This window comes from Melopsittacus undulatus, chromosome Z, assembly GCF_012275295.1.
Source record: "Melopsittacus undulatus isolate bMelUnd1 chromosome Z, bMelUnd1.mat.Z, whole genome shotgun sequence".
In the NCBI taxonomy this organism is placed as follows: Eukaryota; Metazoa; Chordata; class Aves; order Psittaciformes; family Psittaculidae; genus Melopsittacus; species Melopsittacus undulatus.
In genome coordinates this window covers 11,789,854-11,815,363 of record NC_047557.1, presented here as the reverse complement: position 1 = coordinate 11,815,363, position 25,510 = coordinate 11,789,854, and the positions used below count along the sequence as shown (strand labels likewise).

The 25,510-nt window shown below is 36.8% G+C and overlaps 1 protein-coding gene across 3 annotated transcripts in view; it reads left to right on the top strand.

Moving 5' to 3' along the window:
- The window catches only part of ZFR (zinc finger RNA binding protein), a 46,574-nt gene extending 21,545 nt beyond the window's left edge, over positions 1 to 25,029 (top strand). The window contains exons 7-20 of one of the 3 annotated variants that reach the window (XM_005152005.4): positions 416 to 607; positions 2,597 to 2,885; positions 3,858 to 4,051; positions 5,914 to 6,033; positions 6,933 to 7,078; positions 7,455 to 7,617; positions 9,237 to 9,442; positions 10,728 to 10,878; positions 12,323 to 12,464; positions 17,479 to 17,576; positions 18,399 to 18,494; positions 21,539 to 21,650; positions 21,761 to 21,858; positions 22,693 to 25,029. In XM_005152005.4, the coding sequence (XP_005152062.1) occupies positions 416 to 607; positions 2,597 to 2,885; positions 3,858 to 4,051; positions 5,914 to 6,033; positions 6,933 to 7,078; positions 7,455 to 7,617; positions 9,237 to 9,442; positions 10,728 to 10,878; positions 12,323 to 12,464; positions 17,479 to 17,576; positions 18,399 to 18,494; positions 21,539 to 21,650; positions 21,761 to 21,858; positions 22,693 to 22,872 (2,187 nt within the window). In that variant the 3' untranslated portion in view covers positions 22,873 to 25,029. Of the gene's footprint in view, positions 1 to 415; positions 608 to 2,596; positions 2,898 to 3,857; positions 4,052 to 5,913; positions 6,034 to 6,932; positions 7,079 to 7,454; positions 7,618 to 9,236; positions 9,443 to 10,727; positions 10,879 to 12,322; positions 12,465 to 17,478; positions 17,577 to 18,398; positions 18,495 to 21,538; positions 21,651 to 21,760; positions 21,859 to 22,692 lie in introns of those variants that run through there. The other 2 variants (XM_031051538.2, XR_004080959.2) reach the window with 2 other exon arrangements.
- Positions 25,030 to 25,510: the final 481 nt, after the last annotated feature.

Here is a 25,510-nt window from a genome sequence, read left to right as displayed (position 1 = left end):
CACTGCCTTCTTTTAAATTGATTTTTTTACTTCTCTTGATCATTGTGCTCTTGTTCAAGGAAAATTCAAATCGAAGAAGTTGAATGCAGTGCAGGAAGCTGCAGTTCTCTGATCATATCTGGTTTTCAACAGTAATATCTGTTGACCAGTATTTGATTGAGGAAGTGAGACATCAGAGGAGAAAAGCCCATATTGTATTACCTAATGGAATCCTGGCAGTGGAGAAGACAATATATTGGTCTTAGATGTGTCCTGCTAATGCCTTGGAGCATGTCATATGGAAGAAATGCTCAGTGTAGGAAATACTTGTTATACAAAGCATGTGTTTTATGCCATGTTCTGTATTACATGTATTCACATGAATGATGAACAAGCAGTACAAAGACAGCTTATTGTGTGTGTATTGTTTAAACAGACTTATAAAGAACACTTGGAAGGCCAGAAACACAAAAAGAAAGAAGCAGCATTAAAAGCTTCCCAGAACACCAGTAACAGCAGCACTTCTGCTCGTGGAACTCAGAATCAGTTACGCTGTGAACTTTGTGATGTGTCTTGTACAGGGGCAGATGCTTATGCTGCCCATATCCGTGGAGCCAAGCATCAGAAAGTAAGATATTTCTCTTGTTCTTATTATACAAGTCATTTGTGTTTTTCTTCACATAGTATTTTTCCTCAGAAAAAGACAATATGCAAAACCCATAGAATTACTTTGTTTAAATTTAGTTCTGCTTTTTATTTCAAACTAATCTTTAAGCTTACTGTTGGAAGGGCCTTGTAGGAAGAATGGGGGACAAATGCTACCATATAAGAGGGGGCATCAATGAGAAGAGGGTGTCTTAGGGTATGTAAATTGTAGGAAGAAGGTGTAGAGCAAGATGGGGAAAAGGGTCAATGAGGACATGCAGTTGCATGTTTGTGCCTCCTGATTCTTTTCAAGACTTTTCTTGGTATTTGTCGTAATGGTCTGGTGCTGTAAAGCTTTCAGTGCACTTTGAAACACTGTAAACTGAGTCAGTGCTAAGGGACAGGAATATATCACTTCTTGATATTTTCTTGCAAAGAAAATTGGTATTTGGGAGTGAAGAACAATGTCCTGTAGTATAAGGAAATTGGAAGACCTTTGATAAGCATGTTTTCCCTATTGTTTAGGTACAGTTAGGTGGGCATTGTGGAATAAAGACTGTGGGCTGCTCTGCAAATGCCTGTAACCTGTGTTTTAAATTTAGCTATACAATAGTAAATGTAGTGTCAGTGTATGGGTTTTCCTCATAACTCTGGAGAGATTAATATTAGTAATAAATACAATATTACTATTCAGGCTTTGTAGCTGAATATTTTGCACCTTAGAAGACTGTACAAAGTGGCATCACTAATTGTACATATTAAAATACATAAATCTCACTGTAGATTTGAAACACATTTCCCACAAGAGCACAGATTGTATTTAAATAGACTTGCTTAGTGTTTCTTCCCCTAATAAGTTGAGCCATTGTATTTTTGGGTTGTGTCCAACAACTCTATAGGTATATGGAGTATATTATATATATTATATATTTGGATATGGCTTTCGTTGCCTCATAGATAGTTGCTAACTACTGCTAATTTAGGTGGTCATCAATGTAAAGTGAAATCTCAAAGTACTTTATTTCTGTGGTAAAACCCCAAAAAGAAGTTTATGTATACAGTTGTACACATATCATGACTGTGTACCTGTGTTTGCTTTAAAGGCGTATTTGAAAGATTTCCTTTTTTTTTTTTTTTTAACTGCTATTTTCAGAACCAGGTCTTTAATATTGATTTTGCATGGTTTGTTCTTATGGACTACATAATTTGCTTTTTCAGGTGATAAGCTGTCACCAAAAAAGCAGTATTACTCTCTTTCAGGGATGTTGTGGAAAGGCCTCTGCTTGTTGCTTCTAAGAATAAGCATATACTTTACTTTCTATGAGATACTAAAGAGCTCTGAAGTACACCTCTTGCATACTCCTTAACTATCTGCAGATGTGCCTTTTTTTGTTGTGGTTTTTAAAAAAAGAAAGCCATTGCCTATGGATTCTGTTTGGTTTTGCTAGGCAACCTGGAAATTCTTTAAATATGAATAGTCTTGAAGTACAGCAATCAAGGGAGACAGTGTTGTTAAATCTGTATTAATATATCTTTATTTACAAATATTACTTGAAAGTGAAATATTCCTATGCACCCACTCCACTGTTGGAGGGAGAGTAAAAGCAACCAGGCAACAAAACAATCACATTGAAACAGTTGGAGCAAAATGTTTCCTGGAGTTGCACTGGCTTCTGAGTTTATTGGCATTCTGTTCTCATCTGCACAGCTTTAGGAGTAAATGTCTGAATTTCTAATGGAAGTGAGCAATGTGAGGTAACTGTTAACTACTTTCTTGTTACAGATGACAAGAGCTTTTACGTGTGAGGGGATTTTTTTGTGTTTGTATGATTGCCAAGATCACTTTTTGTAAAGAAGCAGTAACTAACTTTTAGTTAATTGATCTTTTTAGTTACATTGATGTTTGTGTTACATAACTTTTTATAGTTGTTCCAGAGGGTTCATATTAAGATTTTTTTCTTCATTTTTACAGGTAGTGAAGTTGCACACAAAACTTGGCAAGCCCATTCCTTCAACTGAACCAAATGTGGTTACACAAGCTACTTCTTCAACATCTACATCTGCTTCTAAACCAACTGCCTCTGCTTCAAATATAGCAACCAGCAGCAGTACTGTGAACTCCTCTGTTGCATCCTCTGCAGTGAAAATTCTTACTCCCACGACAAACACACCACTTAATACTGCATCCAGCAGCAAAACATCTTCAACTCCTGCTAATATACCTGTAAAGAAAATATCTACACCGAAAATAAACTTTGTTGGCAAGTACAGAAGTCAGTCTTTATTTTGAAACCTAACCTATTCTATATTTGTTTATAAGACTTAATGCAGTAAATACAAACGTATTCAGTTAACTTTATACTTGAGTAACTCTGTGTTTAAGAGAATTACTGGTGAATATAAGAATTTATATAAAGACTGTGCTTTAAATTTTATGGTGTTTTCTACCCGGTTGTCTCCACTGGACCTCTCTCAGAGGCTTTTCGCACCTTCGTAAGAAGCCTTCCACCTTTGGTTTCTTACATTGTGGCTGCTGCTGGTTCATAGTCCAGTTGCTCTTGGTTTCAGTTTATAGCCTGGGCTGTTAAGGCAACCTGGGGGAGGCTGGCAGTTGACAATTGGGCAACTGAAACATCCTTGTAACAGTGGAAACTTAACAGTGGAAATTTTTTTGAAGTTTCATTTTGAAATGAGCATGACAGATGTTAAGAGTTGAGAACCAGCAATTCCACAATAAGCTATCCTGCTCTTCAAGGAAAGACCTATGCAGTTGCAGCACTGAGTATATTACATTTGTTAGTACAGGTATTTTAAGATTTGAAAGTGCTTTTTAGTCTTTTGTAAATGGGTAAAAAAATACGATGACAAAAAGGGTATTATTAAAATATATTTGCTGAGTTGTTCCCATTTAGTCCATTCAGCATGAAAAAAATATATATAATATGTATACAATATATATAGTATATATAGTTATATAATAAAAGTGTAAATTATATAAAGCAGAAGTTTTTCTTGCTAAAATGAGAAGTGAAATGTCTAAGTAACTTGAATTTTGTTAAACTTATTTTTTTTAATGTTTAATTGTATTTAAAATATGTTTAAGTTTCAATTAATTTTCAATGACTGATAATGCTTTGGCCATTACATTGATATTTGCAGATAAAGTTTGCACATTATGTGTAATCATATTCTCATTTTATGAAAGTTAACGATTTAACTTTTTTGATTTGTAGGTGGCAATAAGCTTCAGACAACAGGAAGCAAACTGGAAGAGATGAAATCAACTGAAACTGTTAAAACAACTCCTCCTGCTACAGTACAAACACAGGAAGCAAAACCAGAGACATCAGCTGAACCAGTGACTCCCACAACTCTTGCTGCCTTGCAAAGTGATGTCCAGCCAGTGGGCCATGACTATGTGGAGGAGGTATTGAAATGAAAGCGTGTCATATTTTTAACTATATTAGTGAAAATTTGTTCAACTTCAACCAGAATCACAGAGTGGTTGAGGTTGGAAGGAACCTCTGGATGTTGTCTCACCAAGTCTTTCTGCTCAAGTGGGACCAGCTTGAGCCATTGCCCAGGACCAAGTCCAGGCAGCTTTTGAGTATCTCCATGGATGGAGATTCCACAGCTTCCCCAGGCAACCTGTGCCAGGGCTCAGTCACCCTCATAGTAAAAAAATGTTTTGGAGGAAATGTTCGGTGTTTCACTTTGTACCCACAGCCTCTGATCCTGTCACTAGGCACCACTGAAAAGAGCCTGGCTCTGTCCTCTTCGCACCCTGTCTTTACACATTTCTAAACTTAAATTAAGATCCTGCCTCAACCTGCTCTTCTGTAGGCAAGACAGTCCCAGCTCTCCCAGCCTTTCCTCAGAACAGAGATGCTGCAGTCCCTTCATCATCTTTGTGGGCCCTTTGTTGGACTCTCTCCAGTACGTCCATGTCTCTCCCGTACTGGCAGCCAAGGCTGGACACAGGGCTCCAGGAGTGGCCTCACCAGGACTGAGTTAGGGAGGAAGGATCACCTGCTTCCAGCCTCTGGCAATACCATGCCTACCGCAGCCCAGGATAACATTCACCTTGTTTGCTGCAAGGACACATTGAACTTGACTCACATTTAACTTGGGTGTCCACCAGGACCCCCAGGGTTTCAGCCAAGCTGTTTTTCAGCAGGGTGGCCTCTAGCATAGAGTGGTGCAGGGGGTTGTTCTTCCCTGGGTACAGAACTTTGCACTTCCCCTTGTTGAACTTCGTGAGGTTTCTGTCAGCTCACTGCTCCAGACCATCAAGATCTCAGTTTTCTGGATGACAGTGCAACCCCCTGGTACATGGGCCAGTCTTCCAATATCTGTGTCATGGGGAAACTTGCAGGGGGTACACACTGCCCCATCGCCCAGATCATTAATGATGTTAAACAGGCATGGATGTAATGGTGATCCCTGGGGTGTACTGCTGGTTTCTAGCCTTCAACTAGGCTTCGTTCTACTTATCACAATTGAGCCAGTTTTCAGTCCACCTCTCTATATGCTTATCCAGCCCATAGATCAACTATTTGTGTATGAGGGTATTATGATGAAGCTGTGTTGAACAGCTTACTTAAGTTCAGGTGGGCAACATCAACTGGCTCTCTCCTTATCTACCAGGCTGTCTTTTCATCACAGAAATTTATCAAGTTGGTCAAGCATGACTTCCCCTTGGTGAAGCCATGCAGGCTATTCCTGATAACTTGTTTTGCCCTTATTATGCCTGGAAATGATTTCCAGCCTTAGCTGCTCCATCACCTTAGGGATCTAGGTGAGGCTGATTGATTCACTGGGTTCTCCTTGAGGATGAGAATGACAAGGCATTGAACATGCAAAGGTTTGTGCATATGTTTGCATATTTGTATCGTGTGTGCTTCTTTTATGCTCAGTGGGGCATTCATATGAGTGACATGAGATAGGCAAGCAAAGTCTGATTTAAATTTTTCATGATTTGCAGGTTTGTTATTATTCAGCTGAGCATGTTCAGGCTTCAGTTTAAAGATATGTACTCTGTGGGTTGGAAGAACTTTGTTCTTCATTACCAAACAAAAAGGCATGTCTGTCAATTGAAAGTTCTATTTTGCATTCTTTCAGTTACCATGTGAATTTTTTAGCATGTAGGCTGAATCTAGTGTCAGTGAATTAGGTTAATTTTTACATCAACTTCGTTGTGGGGGATTTTTGGTGTGGCTTTATTTGGTTTTTTTTTAAGCAAATATCCCAAATAGCACATTCCAAATGTGTTATAACTTTATTTTCCAGGTAAGAAATGATGAAGGAAAGGTAATCCGCTTTCACTGTAAACTTTGTGAGTGCAGTTTTAATGATCCTAATGCCAAGGAGATGCACTTAAAAGGGCGGCGACACAGACTTCAGTATAAGGTTAGTAGAAGTGCTGATGCTTCTGTTGCAGTTCATGACAGCTGACTGACAGCAACTTCTTACATTTAAATAATTGACCAAATTAGGTACTCTTGAATAAGCAGCATATTAAAAAAGATACAGGAATATATTTCTTAGCAAGTATAGCCTTTAAAGAAATAATGCAGACTGTGAAGCTGTATTTTTGTGTATTTTTTTTTAATATTTTGAACATTACTTTCAGCTAACCTTTGCAACACTAAAATACAGTACAACCTGTGCAAGCAAAAGTAGGTCCTTTGTTATTTACCATGAATATCAAGTAGTGTAAAATAGTAGCGTTCAGTGGTTTTGGCAAGATAAACCACATAAACCTCTTGTGGAGTCACAAGTGTTGCAGATTTTTTAGTCATGAATGGTACCTCTGTACTGACATATGGTGTGCGTGTTGATTATTGTAAGATTGTATTTGAAGAATCTACTGTGATCAGAGGAGATATAATCTGTGTAATCGTGAAAGAGATGAAAGACAAAAAAGAACTGCCAGAAAATTTTGTTCAGTAACTCATGGTTATGCCCCTGTATGAGGAACCCTTGAGGAGCAGGGCATCAGGAAGCCTACCTTAGTTAAGATGAAATGCTTTTTCATGTTGCTACAGAATGAACAGCAAATTATTTAGTATTTCACAACATTTAAGTCTTAAGTTGCTTTGTTCTCACATAAGTGAAGAGGGAACTTACGCTGTTTCTAATATGTAGATATTTCCTTACTTTATATTACTGGAAGCAGTTCCATAACTGCATTTTACTCCACTTGATTTTACTGTAGACCAGTAGTGTGTGCTAAGTATGTCAGAAGAACTCTGTAACCTTAAAAAGAGAAAAAAACAATATTTAATTCATTATTTTCTCTGAACTAGAAAAAAGTAAACCCAGACTTGCAAGTAGAAGTTAAACCCAGTATTCGAGCAAGAAAAATTCAAGAAGAGAAAATGAGGAAACAGATGCAGAAAGAAGAATACTGGCGAAGGCGAGAAGAGGAAGAACGCTGGAGGATGGAAATGAGGTAATGCATTCTCTTTTATCAGTGAACAAGACAAAGCTGCAATCATTATCTAAAACTAACCCTGCTTCTGTAGTTAACGTTTCTTGAATACTTGTTTTGGGAACTCTGTACTGTCTGAAATTAAGTTTCTATTATACCTCTGGTGTTTTTGTTTTAGCATTCAGCCTCTCAGAGGAATGCAGACTTACTAGAATTATTTTGCTGTAAATTCAGACTCACTTCCAAAATAACCATTCATTTTAGTTAAGTCTCTAGAGTTCTGTGGTATTTGCTTATGATTTAGAAATGAGTTAGTGAGGACCTACAAGAATTTATTTAGAATGGCTGCAAGTAATAACTGCTGTGTAAAGAGAATACTTTGATTGATATACTTCAGGAGATATGAAGAGGACATGTACTGGAGGAGAATGGAGGAAGAGCAGCACCACTGGGATGACCGTCGCAGAATACCAGATGGAGGATATCCTCATGGTCCTCCTGGACCTCTAGGCCTGCTGGGAGTTAGGCCAGGAATGCCTCCGCAGCCCCAAGGACCAGCTGTGAGTTTCTTAACTTGAAGAAAAAAACAAAATCATACTTACGATGAAGCATAGTTAGGAGCTATAAATTATTCAGTGCTACTTCCATTGTCTCCATTGTTTCTTAACAGAGGATTTGGAAAAGTGAAGAAAAAATTACGTGCTAATGAAACTGCATAGGTGGACTTGTCTTCCAAAATAAGTCCACTGAAATGACAAAAGGATGCCTTCAAGACAAATACTGTTTCTTCTGAAATAACAAGTCACTCTGGATTTGTGTACTACTTTTATTTAATTGCATTATACTGTATTATTAATCTAATTGTGGACAAATGTGTGGATAAAAAGTGGTTAGATTCTCAATCTCAGAGGATAAGGGCTAGTAGTGTGTCATACTCTAACTGGAGGTCAGTAACAAGTGCAGTAGTACATGGGTTTTATCCTGGGCTTTGTCTCATTAGCACAGTGACTGAAAGGTGATGGAGTGAGTGCATGCTTACAACATTTGGAGCTGACATGAAACTGAATCATTTTGGGGTGGAGAGAATAGTTTGTACCTTTGGAGGAAGAGCTACCAACCAGAGGGACCAAGGCAGACTGAAGGAATAGACTAACAGGAGCATATACAGAGTTCTGCAAGGACAAATGTCTAATACTGCACTTGGGAAGGAATAACCTCGTGTGCTGGTAACAGGCTTGGGAGTAGCAACAGGCTGGGGAGTGACAAACTGGATACCAGCCATGCTGAAAGGGGTCTCAGGACCTTGGCAGGTAGCAAGCTGAACGTGGGTCAACAGTGTGCCCTGGTGGCAGTGAAGGCCAACAACATCCTGGAATTTATTAACAGGAGCATAATCAGTAGATGAAGGGAAGTCAGCTTATGTTAGACCCAGTCTGCAATGCTACATTCAGTCTGGGGCTTTCCAGTACAAAAAAAGTATGAGACTACCAGTATGGTCAGAGGTCTGGAGTGTGTGCCCTGTGAGAAGAGACTGAGGGATCTGGGCTTCTGCTTCTTCAGCCTGAAGAAGAGAGAACTTCACAGGAACATAATAGCCTTCTAATATCTGTGCCTTACAAAGACAATGGGGCCAGGCTCTTTACAGTCATGAGAGGGTGAGATGCAACTGGCTTAAGCTGACACAAAAGAGGCTCAGATTGAATACAGGAAATAGTATTTTTTTGTCCACATGAACACTGTGCAGCCTCTATCTCTGGCAGTTTTCAAGAGCCAACTGGATGAACCCCTGAGCAACATGATGTGGTTTTGTAGCTAACCCTGGTTGCAGAGGAGGTGAGGACCTCCTGAGGTCCCTTCCTATTTGAATTATGCTATCATGGATACTTTATTCTGCAGCAATATGCAAGTATTTCCCAGTTGATAAACAGAAAATAGATATTTGTGTTTGGGAGATACTTTTGATCATGGGGTTGTTAAATTTATTACATGTTTTTTTTCAGCAGTGATTGATTGTGACCAGTGAAAAATGTTAAAGACACCAGTTTTTGTTTTGTTACATTTCAGTGATTTAAGGTTTGAATACTTTGTTCTTTAGCCATGATTGCTTTTTTGGTCATTTATTGGTTGTGAACTTATAAGTATACCCAGATTTCAGAAACATGCTTTTTGATCTCTTTAGCCTCTTCGCCGCCCTGACTCCTCTGATGACCGCTATGTGATGACCAAACATGCCGCTATATATCCAACAGAAGAGGAACTTCAGGCAGTCCAGAAAATTGTTTCTATTACTGAGCGTGCTTTGAAACTTGTTTCTGACAACATGACTGATCATGAAAAAAGCAAGAACAAAGAGGGAGATGACAAAAAAGATGGCAGTAAAGACAGGTATTTTTGGTTTTAACTTCTTAAGAATTTCATCATTTGTTTCTAAAGTTTTTCCTTACACTGTTATCAGTGCTTCTCTTTGGGTTTTGATATGGTATATGCCACTGTGACTTCAGAAGTGTGTGGAATACTGTCATGGTTTAAACACAGTCAGCCACACAGTCTCTCTCTCACCCCCCCCAGCCTTTTTCTTTCCTTCTCCCTCCCCCCCCCCCCCCCCACGCCTGGAGGGATGGGGAGGAGAATTGAAAGAATATAACTCCCAGGGGTTGAGATGAGAAGAGTAACTAAGGTATAACACAAACCACTGCTGCTACCACCTATAATAATAATGATAAGAGAAATAACAAGGTAATTGAATATGATACCACCTGCCAAAACAAGCCTGACCCAGAAGAGAGCAAGCCCTTCCCAGTCACTCCCAGTTACCTCCCCGGGCATGATGTGCTGTGGTTTGGAATACCTCTTCAGCTAGCCTGGGTCAGGTGTCCTGTTTCTGCTTCCTCCCGGCCTCCCCTCCTCACTGGCAGAGTATGAGACTCACAAAGTCCTTAGTCAGAGTAAACATTACTTAGCAACAACTAAAAACATAGGTGTTATTAGCTTTGTTCTCAAGCTGAAAATCAAACCACAGTGCTGCACCAGCTGCTAAGAAGAAGAAAAAATTGCTACAGCTAAACCCATACATACCTATAGGTACGTAGAGAATAAAAGACAGACTAGGGACAATGTAGGCTCCCTCTGGAAGCTATCAGGAGAACTGGCTACCCTTCATTTGGAGACTGCTAAGGTTCTTAATGGCTTCTTTGCCTCAGTCTTCACTGGCAAATGTTCTGAGCACACCACCCAAGTCTTGGAAGGCAGACTGACCCAGAAGAGCCTGACCCAGAAGAGAGCGTGCCCATCTGTTCCCATCCGGGTAACTCCCAGGTACCTCCCCGGGCATGATGTGCTGTGGTATGGAATACCTCTTCAGCTAGCTTGGGTCAGGTGTCCTGTCTCTGCTTCCTCCTGGCCTCCCCTCCTCCTTGGCAGAGTATGAGACTCACAAAGTCCTTGGTCAGAGGACATTAATTAGCAACAACTAAAAACATCGGAGTTATCAGCTCTGTTTCCAGGCTGAAAGTCAAAACGCAGTGCTGCACCAGCTACTAAGAAGGAGAAAATTGACTGCTGCTGCTAAACCCAGGACAAATACTCCAATTTTATTTCACTTTTCTACTTTCAGGATTAGTTTTAAGGTTTTCGTATTATTTTAAATGCAACTTTTAACTGTAATTCACAGAGCTTTGAAAGGAGTTTTACGAGTAGGCGTTTTGGCTAAAGGTTTGTTACTCCGTGGAGACCGAAACGTCAATCTTGTTTTGTTGTGTGCTGAGAAGCCTTCAAAGACATTACTCAGTCGTATTGCTGAAAGCCTTCCCAAACAACTTGCAGTAAGTAGCATTCAGATTTTTGGATTTGGAATTTTTGTAAAGATACTGTAAAAACCTGTCCTCAACTCAGATGTCTTCAGGGCTCACTGTGCCACATTTCATAGCTCAGGTTTGGTTTCTTTCCATTTTCTGGGTGTTTCCGTCTGAATTCAGGGACTAAGCTGCATGTTTGGCTTTCTGTATATTGTGTCCATACAAGTATCCAGATGTTATGCTAATGGTATAGTATCAATCATCATTTAATAGATTTCATTTAATTGGGAAATAAAAATTAACAGAAGAAAGACTGTTACCTGTTTACAAGTAGCAACAAAGGTAATTTGTGCAGCGTTACAGGAAGCTTGTTGCCTGAAAGTCAAAGTTGTCCATTAATGTCAGTCTGTTTGTAGTCATGTCTTGTTTCCAATTGGTGTCAGCGGCTTGTGGTTCCACAATTTACCTAAGTCTTGTGTGGTTTGTTTGTAGTTTGTTTTTGTTTTAATTTGGCTATTTGAAAAAAAAGAAATAATAAAAAAGAAAGTACTTAAAGTACTTAGACCATTCATAGGAAGTAATATAAACCATTTGCTGTATTTCTACTAGAATGGAAGTACAGAATAAAGTCTCTGTTCTCTGCTGAACAAAACCTGTTCACCATTGTTATAGAATGCTCGTCACAGCATTAGTATTTCAGTGTCGCCTGATAAATTGTTCGTCAGTATAGGTGGCATGGTAGAAGCTTTAGCAGGGTCAGGTTAATTAGATAAGCTTGGCTTAATTCTTGTTAAGAACATAAGAAAATTTAAGAAACGCACATCTTGGTCTGGCTTTGTGGGGAAGCCATTTGTCCCTCTAGTTTGTGGAAGAGCGTGACAGACGTGTCTACAGCTTCCTTTTGGGGGCATTTAAAATTATTAAATCTAGTTGCATGAAGCAATTCAGGATCACTACCTTGTTAGTTAGTCTTACATGTTTTTCCCTTGCATTTTGTCTTGTCCTTCGTTAGCATGTTGTGACAGCCAAGTATAGAATGTACCTAGCAGTACCCATGCTGTAACTGCGAGCTTGAAGAACAACCACTGCATCTTTGTGCTTTTTAAAGGCTCCTATGTTCCAATGAGAAACATATCCAGCTGACATTTTAAGTGGCATTGAGGTTTTTCTTTATCTCAAACACTGTCAAGCTTCTTGTTGTGTAACTTACTTGTCTATGAATTTCCTTTCTGGGTAGTTCTTGGTTTTTTTCTTTTGCATGCTGGTGACTGCTCTGTATTTATATTAATGATTTGGAAACAGTATGCAAGTCCGTTGTGTACACTGTGGTTTCTTTGAATAGAGAGGTATCTGCTTCATGTAATTATATAATGTTTCTGTTTTTCTGTTAAAAAGACTGTTGAAATCCATTGTCTTCCCCATGTTTTTATTAGCTACATGCTAACAGAAATTTCTGTTTCTCAATATTTAGGTAATAAGTCCTGAGAAATACGATATCAAGTGTGCAATCCCAGAGGCAGCAATAATTTTAAATTCATGTGTGGAGCCCAAAATGCAAGTTACTATCACACTGACATCTCCAGTCATTCGGGAAGAGAACATGAGGGATGGAGGTTGGGAAGTTGTTAAAGATGTTACTTCTTTCTCACCCTTTTTTTCTTTTTTTTTTTTTGTTTTTTTTTTTGTTTGGTTTTTTGTTTTATATATTCTGCTTAAGATGGCATTAAGGTCCTGGAAGGCAACATGCTGGCACATGTATTTGATCGAAACCTTGTTTTTCAATGAGTCTTGGTAGACAACAGTTGGTTAGAATAAATGTTTATATGATGAGTTTGTTTAATTTTTAAAATTTCTAACTTCATGTCCAACCTCAGCTTTCTGGAAAAGGTACAAACTTAACTGTTTTTTCCCCTCTTTTGAAATTATGTGGAAAACTAAGTATTTTATAGCAAGTGGCTATAAACTGGCTTTCTAGAGCAGTCTTGCCCTAAGAGAAAGATTGTACGGTTTTAGAAATCATATCACAGGTTTTGGGGTTTAAACCAGATCAGTATTACCATCACACGTTCCAAACAGGAGCGCTGCTTAAAATGCACTTTTGTAATATTTTTGATGGTAACAGTACTTCTAATTTTAAAAGACAATGCGATTTTTTCCAGCTCTCTGAGGTTGCTTTTTGGTCTGGAGTGCTTTTTTGAGTATATTTAGGCTCCTGGTATTACAATCAGTCTTCTATCCAACTGGCAAACCCAGACTAGTACAATAAGAAATGGCTTTGTCGTTGAGCTGAAGCAGAAATGTGGAGCTTGTAAATCAATTACATTTCTGAAATCCAGTGTCTCTGGTGCCAGCAGTGTTGCTTTAGGGTCTGTTCTGTAACACTTTCAAAGCTCCAAAAGCTTTTAAGCCAACAAGCATGATTAATGTCTGCAGTACATCGGTTCTTTTTGTTTACGGGTCAGATAAAATTAACTTTTGTTTCCTTTTAATTCTGTATTTTCATAGTAGAAAGAGATCATGGCAAACAGGGTTCTGGTGTTTGACAGTGAACCTACAAATAGGAAATCTGAGACTATCTTAACACTTCTTATATGCAAGTTAAAAAGAAAAATTGTATGTGTGTATGTATACATGTGCTTGTGTATATACGTATTTATAAGTCACAGAGGTTGGGTTTTTTTATTTCATCTCATTACATGTCCTCTAAAATACTTGAGGTTTTTATATTGCATTAGTAAATGTCCTGTAGCTGTGACTAGTGCATTGTAAGCAAGCTGTGTTAACAAAGTCATCCTACATAATGAGGCAGAAAAATTTCGAGCTGCATTCTCTCACTTGGATGACTTCTGAAGAGTCATAAAGAGTGTTTTGTACATGTTTTTTAAGCTGTGCATATTATTACTAGCTGTAAAGGCTTTGTACATGTACTGTCACGCTCAACCGAATTTACTTGGTTTTTTGACAATCTTAAGTGTAACAAGAGTCTTGGTTTGCCTGTGCCGAACCCAACATCACATTTAAGTTTATAAAGACTACTTTAAAGATTTTATCATTAAATTAGATTATCCATGAAATTAAGTTAACCTTAAACACCATGCTTATTTCCTAATGTACTGCGCAGAAGTGCAGTCAGTACTGATTTCTGCCACAGTACTCAATTTCAGTTAGGTAGTTTCTGGCCTAAAATTCTGTGATGTCTACTAAAAATAAAATAAATTTCAAACTACTACCATTAATCCCTCAATATACACCATCTAAAGGAAACAAATCTCTATTTTTGTCTGACCCATACTTGAGTAAAAATGATCATTGTGAGTTTATTCACTGCTGAATGCAGTACTGCCTCTAGGCAAGCAAAATCAAGTTAGATTTCTCTTCAAGACACTGAGCAGTATAAAATGGATGTACAGAAAAGTTAACTTTGAAACTACAGCTAATAGAAGACTGAACTGCAAATTACTGCAGCAAAGAAGGCATTATTACGAAGACTGCTGCTTATCTGCTGCAGAGTAACAGTATGTGTTTGTGTTTTTTCTTACTGCAGCTTCTCATGCTCTGTGTCTTACAATGATTTAAAGTTTTCATTTTCTTTTAGCCCGCTTGGGGAGCTAGTTCAGGTATAAGGAAGGCTTTACCGGAAGAACAAGATTGAGTAAAGACGAGACTGAGACTTGCACATGGTGTAGAATCATGTTTGATGTGTAATAATCCCATTACATGAGAAAAGGCTAAAAGCAACACAGTGAAATAAAATTGTTAACCGCATAGCTACTGTTTCTTACAGTATTGTGCGTTTGACAGTTTGCCAAATCTGATATCTTCAAAGTGCTCTAACCCCTGCTGTGGATGGAGTCTTTCCTTCAGCAAAGTGTACATACTTATAAACACATATGTGTGCGCGTGTGTCTTCTTTTATCCTTAGCTAACAGCCCCGGTCCAAAGCCTTCTAGCAGAGTGACTTGATTCCTGTCAGGGGTTGCTGCCAAGACATCGGAAGGATTTTTGACCAAGGTTTTCTAAAGCTCAGTGTCACACCTGCCATGCTTTTCAAAGGAGGGGGTTTGGATGCATAGTCCTAGCATCTACTGTTACTTTGTGTTTTGTTTTTATTTTTTTTCTTTTCCTCCTTTTTGTCTTTGTCTCTCTCCTAGAATTAAGCAGTGTTCACACTAGTCTTGAAATAGTTGACTGGGTAAAATGTATTTCACATAATAAAACTTACTGAAATTGAAATACCTGTTAACTTTTAATGAAGAGGTAGTGTGGACACAGCATGTCTAACTGAAGATTAACCCCTTATATTTAGGGTAGTAATAAGTTATACAGAGTAAGAATTTACACTTGTGTTTTATAAATTAATTCAGTTTTTTGTCATAGCTTAACAGGGTGGTAGGTTAGGCATCTGAATTTAGTTAAATAGTCTTTAAGGGGTTAATCCTGAAATGTGAAACAGATGCAAAAATCCACAGATGAAATATTAAGAGTTTCCTTGATTAATTTTTTCAGTCAATCTATTATCAGTGCAATAGGTGCCTTGGCAACTTTTGACTTTCAAAGTCCGTTTTAAGTTTCAAAGGTATTCTCATGGTATCTATTTAGTAGCACATTTTAGATCAATATTTCCAGCACGGAGTAAAATTCTTTTATGCGCATTTAAATGGTAGTTCTTTTTAGGAAAATTATTTTCCAAATTGAAGTTTTTCAGAGCTAGAAGTAATTGGACTTTCAAATTATATAATTAATTATTATGCTGAACGTTTGCACAGTGTCACCTATTTGCATATTAGCTTTAGAAGAATGTAAAATTATGAATGCTGATGCAAATAATTGGCTGCCCATGGCAGGGGGTTGGGACTAGATGATCTTTAAGGTCCCTTCCAACCCAAACCATTAGATAATGATGATGATGATGATGATGAGGCTACTAGGCCCATTTTTATTTTTCATTTCTCAGCCTTACTTTGCCACTTTTTTCCTGCTGTGGGTTTTCTCTAAATGTACTCCTTGTCTTTTATACCCAGATTGTACTTGTTTCATCAGTTAGTTATCTTACCTGGCACCTCCCTTGTATAGGTTTGAGTTTTTGTTTTGTTTTAAAGGGAATACTACTTTAAATGTCTTCATTTGCTCTGTAAATGACTAGTTAAGTGCAGATTTTCATCTCTCCCCTTTAACATACAGTCCACAAGTTTGAACATCTGTGTGAGAAGATACCTATGTTCTTCTCAGCTTTGTTCATATTTTGAAATCCTCTGACTTCTAGCGCTGTGCAGAGCAATGGGACTAACCTGTAAAAAAATGCTCAAATCTGAATGTTAAGTTTAATTATTGTGTTGCAAAGTTGTACCATGTTCATTCATGGCTTTTTAGCTCTGTGTAAACTGTCCTGCTACTTATTCTACTTTTGTGTAAAAATAGGTGGTTTCAGAGCTCTCTTTCTGCAGCAACCCTAATCTCACTGTAGGCATGTTTCATGAGTTTCAGTATTTTTAATTTTTTTTTATTCTCTGACTTGCCTAAACTTGTATCTTGCTGGAGTAAATTACATTGTTCAATACAACCAGCTCCTCAAATTTAAAAAATTATCTTGTATATCACCAGCTATGCTACCAATATACTTTGTAACTGGTCACAATAGCCATTTCCACAATCAGTAAATTAAAAGATTGAAAGCTGATCACTGCATTATATCTGTACAGTTTTTAAGTAGCCTGAGGATACCATTTCACTTCGTTCAGTGGTTCCAGTTCCGTTGATGAAACCACTTCTGAAAGGGCCTGTAGTCTCATCTTTTTTCGTAACGAAACAGTCAGTTTGGCAATTAAATTCTTTTCTGAATATACAACATCTGCTCTGTTTTCTTTAAGGCATTCTGCTTTTTCTTTTTTTTTTTTAACTATTCCTTTTCTTTTTCTGCTGAATCTTCAAGCAGTGCCTTTTCAGAACTTTCCTTGCATCCTAAATGATACTGGAGCACATATATTATGGGTTGAGGAAATTCATCTATTAAGGAAAGGGCCCTAGAAAGTATTAGAAATTAGTAATATCAAAGAACATTTCATGTTCTTTTAGTCAGGTTTTTAGAGCAAAACAATTTCAAGTTTAAGGTATGGTAAAAATAACATCATTACTAATCATCTAGTGCTTTTAAGATTTGTTATTCTTAGTTTTTCTTTTAAGAATAGGTCCCAAGTAACAGAGGACCATTAAAATTTACAAGAAACTAAGTTTGAATGTTTCTACTTGGTTAAAGTGGATTTTTGTGTTCCTTCTGTCTTGTGTTCTCTGTGCTGGTGCACTGTGTCCAACCATCCTTCCTTCAGTATTTAATTTTAGGGAATATGTGTTTTCCCAATGTTAGCTTAAATAAAGAAGTACTATGCACTGCATAATCTGCAGTGCATTTGAAAATAACCTCAGAGCTAAAGTATATTATGCTCTTGATCTTTATACTGGGTAGATGCCCTAATCCTAATTGAATTGCTTTTATTGAGCATTTACATTTGTTGTCCAAGGGTTTAAACTTTAAATGGCATGTGTGACATTGAAGCTACGTTGAGGAAGTGTCTTGCTCACCTGGTCAAACACCCATTCCTCACTGCATTTTGCCAATTCAATCCATTTTAGATGTAACCTCGGGTATGGTGAAAGACCCACCGGACGTCTTGGACAGGCAAAAATGCCTTGACGCTCTGGCTGCTCTACGCCACGCTAAGTGGTTCCAGGTTCGGAACATCATTTTACTTTCTTCTTGTAGCCTTATGAGAGATTAGTTCAGTTGCAATATAAATGTTTAACTGTGTGAAAACACTCAGCGTTGTTCATGCTAATAATACTTAATATTTTTCTGGTCCCTAAATTTAAATGTAGAAGGTCGAGTATGAAGGAACTGCTTTATGCAGTTATTGCTCATTTGACATGATTTTTTTTTTCTGGTCATTGAGAAGGCGATGTTGAAAGCTTGACTCGCTTGGGGTGATCATATGTTGTATATTTGTTATATATTCCATAAGGCTGCAGAGTAACTTTGCTTTAAATAATGGAATATGTGTTTAAAGCTTTGTGTTCAGACTTAAGACTTTTTTTCCTATTTCTTTAATTGCATTAGGTGTAGGGAATGAAAGGTGAGAAGCAACTGTTTGGTTTAGTGACTTTGCCTTCTGGCAAAGGCACAATAAAGAAACCAAACAGATTCCCTTGACCTTTCAGTCTCTATACCTATTTCTTAGATCTTTACTTTATCCTTGTTATTTCTAATATAGAAAGATACTGTATTTATTGTTACAAGTGAACATAGGTCAAAAGTGTACAGGGGATCAAGAAATGTTATTCTTGTATAACCTGTGCACTTTGACTGCTACCACCTTAAATTACTAACCCTGTGTAAAATACTGCTGTAAATGGCAGCTCATGGAATAAAGTTGTAGAGCGATTTGTTTCAATCTTGTATCTGAGCTTCCATTGAACAGTGGTGTTTTAGTCTTTCAACAAGTCCTACTCGCTATAGGTGCTGGGATTAATTAATTTGATTTTGTATTGCTCTCAAGGCTAGAGCTAATGGTCTTCAGTCCTGTGTGATTATCATACGTATTCTTCGTGACCTCTGTCAGCGTGTTCCAACTTGGTCTGATTTTCCAAGCTGGGTGAGTAATGTTCTGTTGAATGAGTCTTTTTAGTACACATAGTACTGCAAGTAAAGGACAGGGCAGTATTACTACAGGTTTTCAGTGTAGACTTTTTCATAAAGTAACGTAGGGTTTTGTTTGAATTGTGTTTGGTTGGAGGTTTTTCCCCAACAAATAATCCATATTCCCTCTAAGAAATTAATTTTCTGAGGTTTTAGTATTTTGAGCTGGATTTGTTGTTGTTTTTCCCAAAAGGAATTTTCTCAATTCTTTTGTATTCTTTGTGGGTAGCATTCTTATTCTAGATTTTAGCATTTTTTCCTCTACTTTGTATGAAGAAAGCTGTTTTTTTGTAACCACCCACTCTAAATTGCTAGGAGTTTACTCAAACACATTTAAAGTCATTTAATGTGGGATATCAGAAAGGCTACTTGGAAGAATATATCACAGTAATTCCTATGATCATTAATATGTATCTTCTGCAAGATGAAATACCACGGTACTTCAGTCTGTGGATGTGTGACCATTAGCATTTTAATCAGCATCACTTGAATCTCTAGGTTGTACTGAATTACCTCTTTTAATTCTTGAAGCCGAGGATTCTTAGAGCATTCCTTTTGCATTGACTGTCTTAAATGGTGCTCTTCAGGAGAGCAGCTTGTGCTCCAAATATTAACACATATTCAGTGTGTGGACTGGACAGAGTTAGTGTGAAATGAAATACCTGGAACTTGTGTGTATCATGTAGGAGTGAACTTAGCTCTAACTGTTTTGTTTCACAGGCCAAGTCCTGTTGCACTGTGCTGCTTCCTTCTCAGTTTCAAAAGGAAGAGTGCTGACATTGTCAAGACCATTTGAGCAGCTAGCATTATTTCAGTGAAAAATGTTTTTCAACTCTACAAAGCTTGCAGGCAGTTTTATTAAATTACTTCTGATAGTATTTTTTTGCTTCTGGAAAAAATGTGAAGCAGTTATTGCTGCATTGTTTTAAATATTTAAAGTAAAAGCTAGTTTCTGTGCCGCATTTCATTAAAGGTACACTGTACAAATATAGCAAAAGAAGCTAAGAAGTATGTAAGTGCCCTCTTAATATCACTGTGATACTGAGTTGCCAAAGAATGCATCCTGGCATGCTTTTAGAAAAGCATCCTTAGAACTACTGCAGCACATAGCAGGCACATAGATAAAGAACAGTATTACTTCTCACATTATCTCGTCTAAGGCATGTCCAGAAGGGAAGAGAGTTATGAATTAGTATATTGGTGCTAGCTATTGCTCATTTCTCTCCGAAAATGATTTCTGATTTGCTCCTGGTACTGATGCACTGTCAGTGACAAGGATGAACACTGAAGTCTGTGTAGTCAGCTGTTCTTTTGGCCCACTGGCAAACTCTTATTGATAAAAACAGTGGCAGAATGAAAATGGTGATTTTAAATATATGTAATTTCTGCCAGTTACAGGTTGAATTTCATAGACTGATGAAATAAATTTTTCTGAATACAGAAATTCTCCTAATCTGTATGCTTGAAGCCTGCTACAACCGAGAGATGCCCGAGCTGTTTGGAAAGAACACAAGTAGTTGTACAAATAGAACTTGTTAGCAAGTCTGAATATGGGTGTTAGTAACCTCCTCTTTATATACCTAAAAATAGAAACTAAATTAGAAGAATTTTGTCAAGTTCCTACAAGTTAGAAGGAACAAGTTAGAAGGTTGATTTTTCGAACTTGAAAGCCAGCCATTCATGTACATAAACACTAGGGCACCATAATTCACATCTTCATAGGATTAAGTTGTAGACTTTTGTGAAGATCCAAAAGAGCTAGACTTCAATAAATGCAAAAACATAATCTGCTTTTTTCCTTTCCTGCTGCATTTTGCTTCAAACTTGAAATGAACTAAATTACTGTTGCTAAATCCTGAGTGATACAGTTGGAGTATAGAAATACTAGGCTTAAGAATTGAAACTTGTGAGTTAAATAGACCTAAAACAGAAAAAGGCACCTTTAGTGAAAGATTGTAATCATTACTGCCTGTAGTTACTCGCATGTATCAGACTAGGCATTTACTCCTGGAAAGTAAAAATAAAAGGCAACATTTAAACAACTGTAACTTGGTAAAGAGGAGGAGGACTAAAAATAAAAAACAACCAAACAACTCCAAACAAAAAAACTCTATCAAAAAACAAGAGAGACACTCAGTTTGAGAATTAAACTTGCAAAAAGGGTGGTATTGAAACAGCCATTTAATATTGGAAAAGAAACAAGGAAAGCTGTTCTTTACTTTTGCAAGTATCTTCTATATATTTTTCTGGGGGAAAAAATGTTATCTAATGAAAACAAACAATGGAAATATTCACAGGAAAAATGTTTAAAATGCAATTAATAATTTAAATCATTTAACCAATACCAAATGATGCATAAATTTCAGAAAACCTGTTTATCATCAAGGGGTTTTTACACACACTTGTTTAGCATTTGAGTTAGTGTTAGCCTATATCCAGGAGAAAATTTGTTGTGAACTTCAGTTGCTAAACTGAAGAACTAGTAACCACTTAAACATGGAATTATCATTGAATTTTTGTTGCTTTAAATTTCTGTACTCTCGTAGTAGAGTGTCATAGGAGAGTGTCTTCTTAATTTCATTAGATTCACTGTGTGCTGTTTATTCATGCAATTGACAGATTCCTGTAACTCAACATGCCTTATGGTCTCAAAAAATGGTCAGACAAGTTGTCTACCTGTATATGTATGCTGCTGCTGTATATATTCCTGTAAAACTTTTGAACAACTTGTGAAGAGAAGCATCAGTATCAGTACTCAGTGTTACTCTTGCACCATCTTTATTTTTATAAAATATTTATATTATTATTTACATATGCATTTATGTATAAATATGTGAACTACTGACAAAATTACTGGGTTTTTTTTCCATTTAACTGGAAGTGCTCTATGAAGTGTAATGTTCTTCAAAATTATGGATTCAAAATTGTTGAACAACATAGCAGCTTTTTTCTGTTTAATCTGTCTTCTGAATTGGCTGGATTTTCTTATTGTTGGTCTAGGCTATGGAGCTGCTTGTGGAAAAAGCAATTAGCAGCGCTACGGGGCCACAGAGTCCTGGGGATGCACTGAGAAGAGTGTTTGAGTGTATATCTTCAGGAATCATCCTTAAAGGCAAGTTACATTTGATCAGTGTCTGTTTACTTACACTTGACTGATGTAAAATCTGTAATCTTGGTTGAAATAATGTAGAGATGTGCTACTAATTAGCCTAACGATTGTAGGTGGTCCTGGCCTTCTGGACCCTTGTGAAAAAGATCCTTTTGACACACTTGCTATAATGACAGATCAGCAACGAGAGGATATTACTTCAAGTGCACAGGTAAGGAAACATATGTGTGAAGTAACTAAATATGATGGCAGGTTTTGGGTGTGGTTTTTATTTGTAGTTTGGTTTTAGTTTTTAAATGTAGCTATTTGGTAGACATAAATTCTGCGTTCTTAGAATACAGTTTGGTCTTATCAGTGTTAAGCTAGGCAATGAACATACCACAATAGAAGATCTATAATCATTTTCATTTCTGCACTATAATTAACATATTTTCATGAAAAATTTGAAGCACTCCTATCTGTGTATATCCATAAAAATGCTCACTCTACAACAGTATGTTATTAGATTTAAAGTTACATTGGCATTTAATATTTTATAGATAAATGTATAAGTTTAATTTTTCATTAAACTTACACATTTTCATTTATTGTATCCACTTAGAGTACTCAACACTCACAGAATCCCAAGGGTTGGAAGGGACCTCGAAAGATCGTCTAGTCCAACCCTCCTGCAAGAGCAGGGAAACCTAAAATACACTCACACTTGTAGCTTACAGGGTTACTGCCCCTATCTCTTCATTTGATCCTTTTGCTAAAGATTACTAATGTGTAATTGGGTGTTTGACATGCCTTGGCTGCTTCAGTTCAAATCCAGTAGCTAAAACACAGTATTTTTATGCTAAGATGATGTACTTTTTACAGAAGCAGCAAATATAACATAACACATTTTATAGTGTTGATTTTGTTGTGGGAAGGAAGAGGGGATAATGAGAGCTAAGGATAATATCTAGACCACTAATTTTCTTCTTTAATTGTTTGACAAAGTACTCAAGATTGACCTTTGTTTCTAAGAGAAATAAATACCTTCTTTCTACCTTTTTCCTAGTTTGCTCTGAGACTCCTTGCATTCCGTCAAATACACAAAGTTTTAGGAATGGATCCGTTACCACAGATGAATCAACGCTTCAACATCCATAATAATCGTAAAAGGAGAAGGGACAGTGATGGGGTTGATGGATTTGAAGCAGAGGGGAAAAAAGACAAGAAAGATTATGATAACTTTTAAGAAAGCTTGTTATCAGTGCTAGGATTGAAGGTGATAAAAAGTCCATTTGTTGCCTTGCTTTTACTTCATTCATAATAATGTCTGTTTAAAACATCCAAAACCAACTTGTGAGTTAATTTGGAAGAGAACAACCTGGCTCTTCTGTTATATTCTAAATATTTTAATGGATGTACTGTACCAGACAAATTATGGATGGAAAGACTGCAAATGGAAACTATATTATTATAGAAAAAATAGTTTTCCCTCACTGTGTTTTCTTTAAATGTGTTGCTAAATTTAGTAATTTTTCTTTTTTTTTCATCTTTTTTATTAACAAGTGCATTGTCTTCTTAACTGTATTTAATGCAGCATTTGTGCTTCTCTTGCTATGTATCTAGAAGTTTTTTTGTTTGCCTTTGACACTAGTTGTATAAGTTACTTTGTGTTAGATAGTATAAACTGTTCCCTTCCCAGTTAATATTTTACAAAACTTTTTTTGTAAAGTGAGACTGCAGGATTATGGCTTTTTCTAAATGTGAAGGGGGTTACAACACAATTATCCTGCCATTTGAGTGCTCAGAATTCAATGTTTTTGCCCATCTTGTGGCATTTGTCTCCTTAGTGTGATATAACGGTGTAATTAAGACATATTTGTGTTAATCTAATCAAGTTTGCTGTTAGTTGTGCATTAGCAGTATAAAAGCTAATATATACAGTATGGTCTTTCAACAGCTTTAAAGCAGCTGCATAATTGATCGAAGTTTTGCATGATGTTTCTCATAGAAGGGCTTTTCAAACTATAATTTTAGGTTAAACGCATAGGTCTTTGTATGATTGACTTTGTGATATAGCAAGGCCAAAATAAATAACTTTCTGAATTTCTCAGCATACAAGCAGAAGTGGGCATTTCCCATTTAGACAAAGTTAGTTGTTCTTTTCAGTCAACTTTGTCAATCTGATATTAATGCCTCTCAGCCCTTAAAATAAATGTTTGTCATATCAGTGCCTGTGAGGTTATTCCTTATAGCTATTCCTGTATGACCTTTCTGTGATTTTTTTTTTCTTTTTTTTTTTTAATAATTCAAATTTTAAAAGTGAAGTATTACTGAAAAAGTGAAGGTTATCCAAAAAAAAAAACCCAGAAAATTATTTGATGTGGCCATAGTGTATGCTTATGTCTCTTTCAAACAGCTAAATATAGCAGTGGTGTAAGTAAAGTTACATCATACTGTTGATGTATGCTCTGGTACACAGGTGTGATTTGTTGTCACAGCACTACAGTGGAATACACAAATAGAAACTAAAATTTATTAAATGACTATAATGCATTATACACTGGAAACTGAAGTTTCACTCATTCTCTTCAATGTGTATTATGCTTTGTTGTAAACCCATAAAACACAGATTAATATAGACTAACATTCCGGTAACTGCTTTATCAGCGGCTGTAGGAAAATATCACACGTTATAAAAATCATTTGTTATTTCTGGTACAATTTACTAAAAACACTCTTTTGTTCCGTTTTGAGGTCGAATTTATCTTTGACCTTTTTAATAAATGGAGTAGGGGGGATATTTCTGTTAGCAACACTTAACTGCTAACAGCATGGGCCTGTGGAATAAAAATACAATATTTCAGCAAAATAGAGGGAGTCTAATGACTTAAAGGAAAAAAGTAATACAGTGTTCTTCAAGCACGAGAGTGCAATTTTTAGGGGATTGATTATTTTTAGCAAGTAAAAGGAAAGATTTCTCATTGCAGGAAAGATTCGTAATGTCTGCGTCAGAAATCTAGAAAGAAGAAATACTTTAAGTGACTTTAAAATTACTAGTTTCTGTCGCCTAGCCTTCATGTGTAGCCCAAAGCATGTGCTTTTTCTTAGTCCTTAAGAGGGTATCTTGCTGCCATGGTATCTAGTTAGCCATTATTTATTTCGAAAGCTACAGGTGCTATTCATGTGGCTAGTTCAGCTCCATACCAAAGTTTCTTTCCTCATAAACATTTCTATTCAGGCACGTGACCATAAAATTTCGGATTAAAAAGGTCAAAGAGGTATTTTGGATTTCCTGTATTTTTGTTCTACTGGCTTTTAACTCTTAACCAGTTTCTGGATCTTTTGAAATACTGTATACTTAAAGTGATTCCACATTAAATATGAAGCTGTGACCATGATTTCCTATGCTGTGTGGTGAAGAGTGTATTTGAAGTTTGTTTCTGGTTTTCCTGCCCGTTTCAATGGGATATTTTAGGTAACTTCTGACTTTTCTTAATTCAAGAATTGAAAAACAAGGTTTTGAAAAGTAAAAAACTAGTTTTGACTTTAAACATTACACTGTGCATGTTGGAAGACAAAACCGAGACCAAGTAATCAGTTTATGAACAAGTAATCAGTTTAATATCCTGTGTCTTAGTAATGTTAGCAGTTTACAAGTAAGCAGTATTCACCTTTTTTCATTCAGCAACACTCTGTGTTATATCTCAAAACCCCAGATAACACAGTTATCATACACAAAAGAGAAATACGCACAGCAAGGATTTTCCCCTCAGTTCTCGCCTTAGAGGCACAGTTTTTGAAAATATAAGCTGTTCTGTTTTGAAGCTTTTTGAATCTCCAACTTGTCTGTCTAGTTTATTAATGTCCTGTGTGTGAGCAGTGTT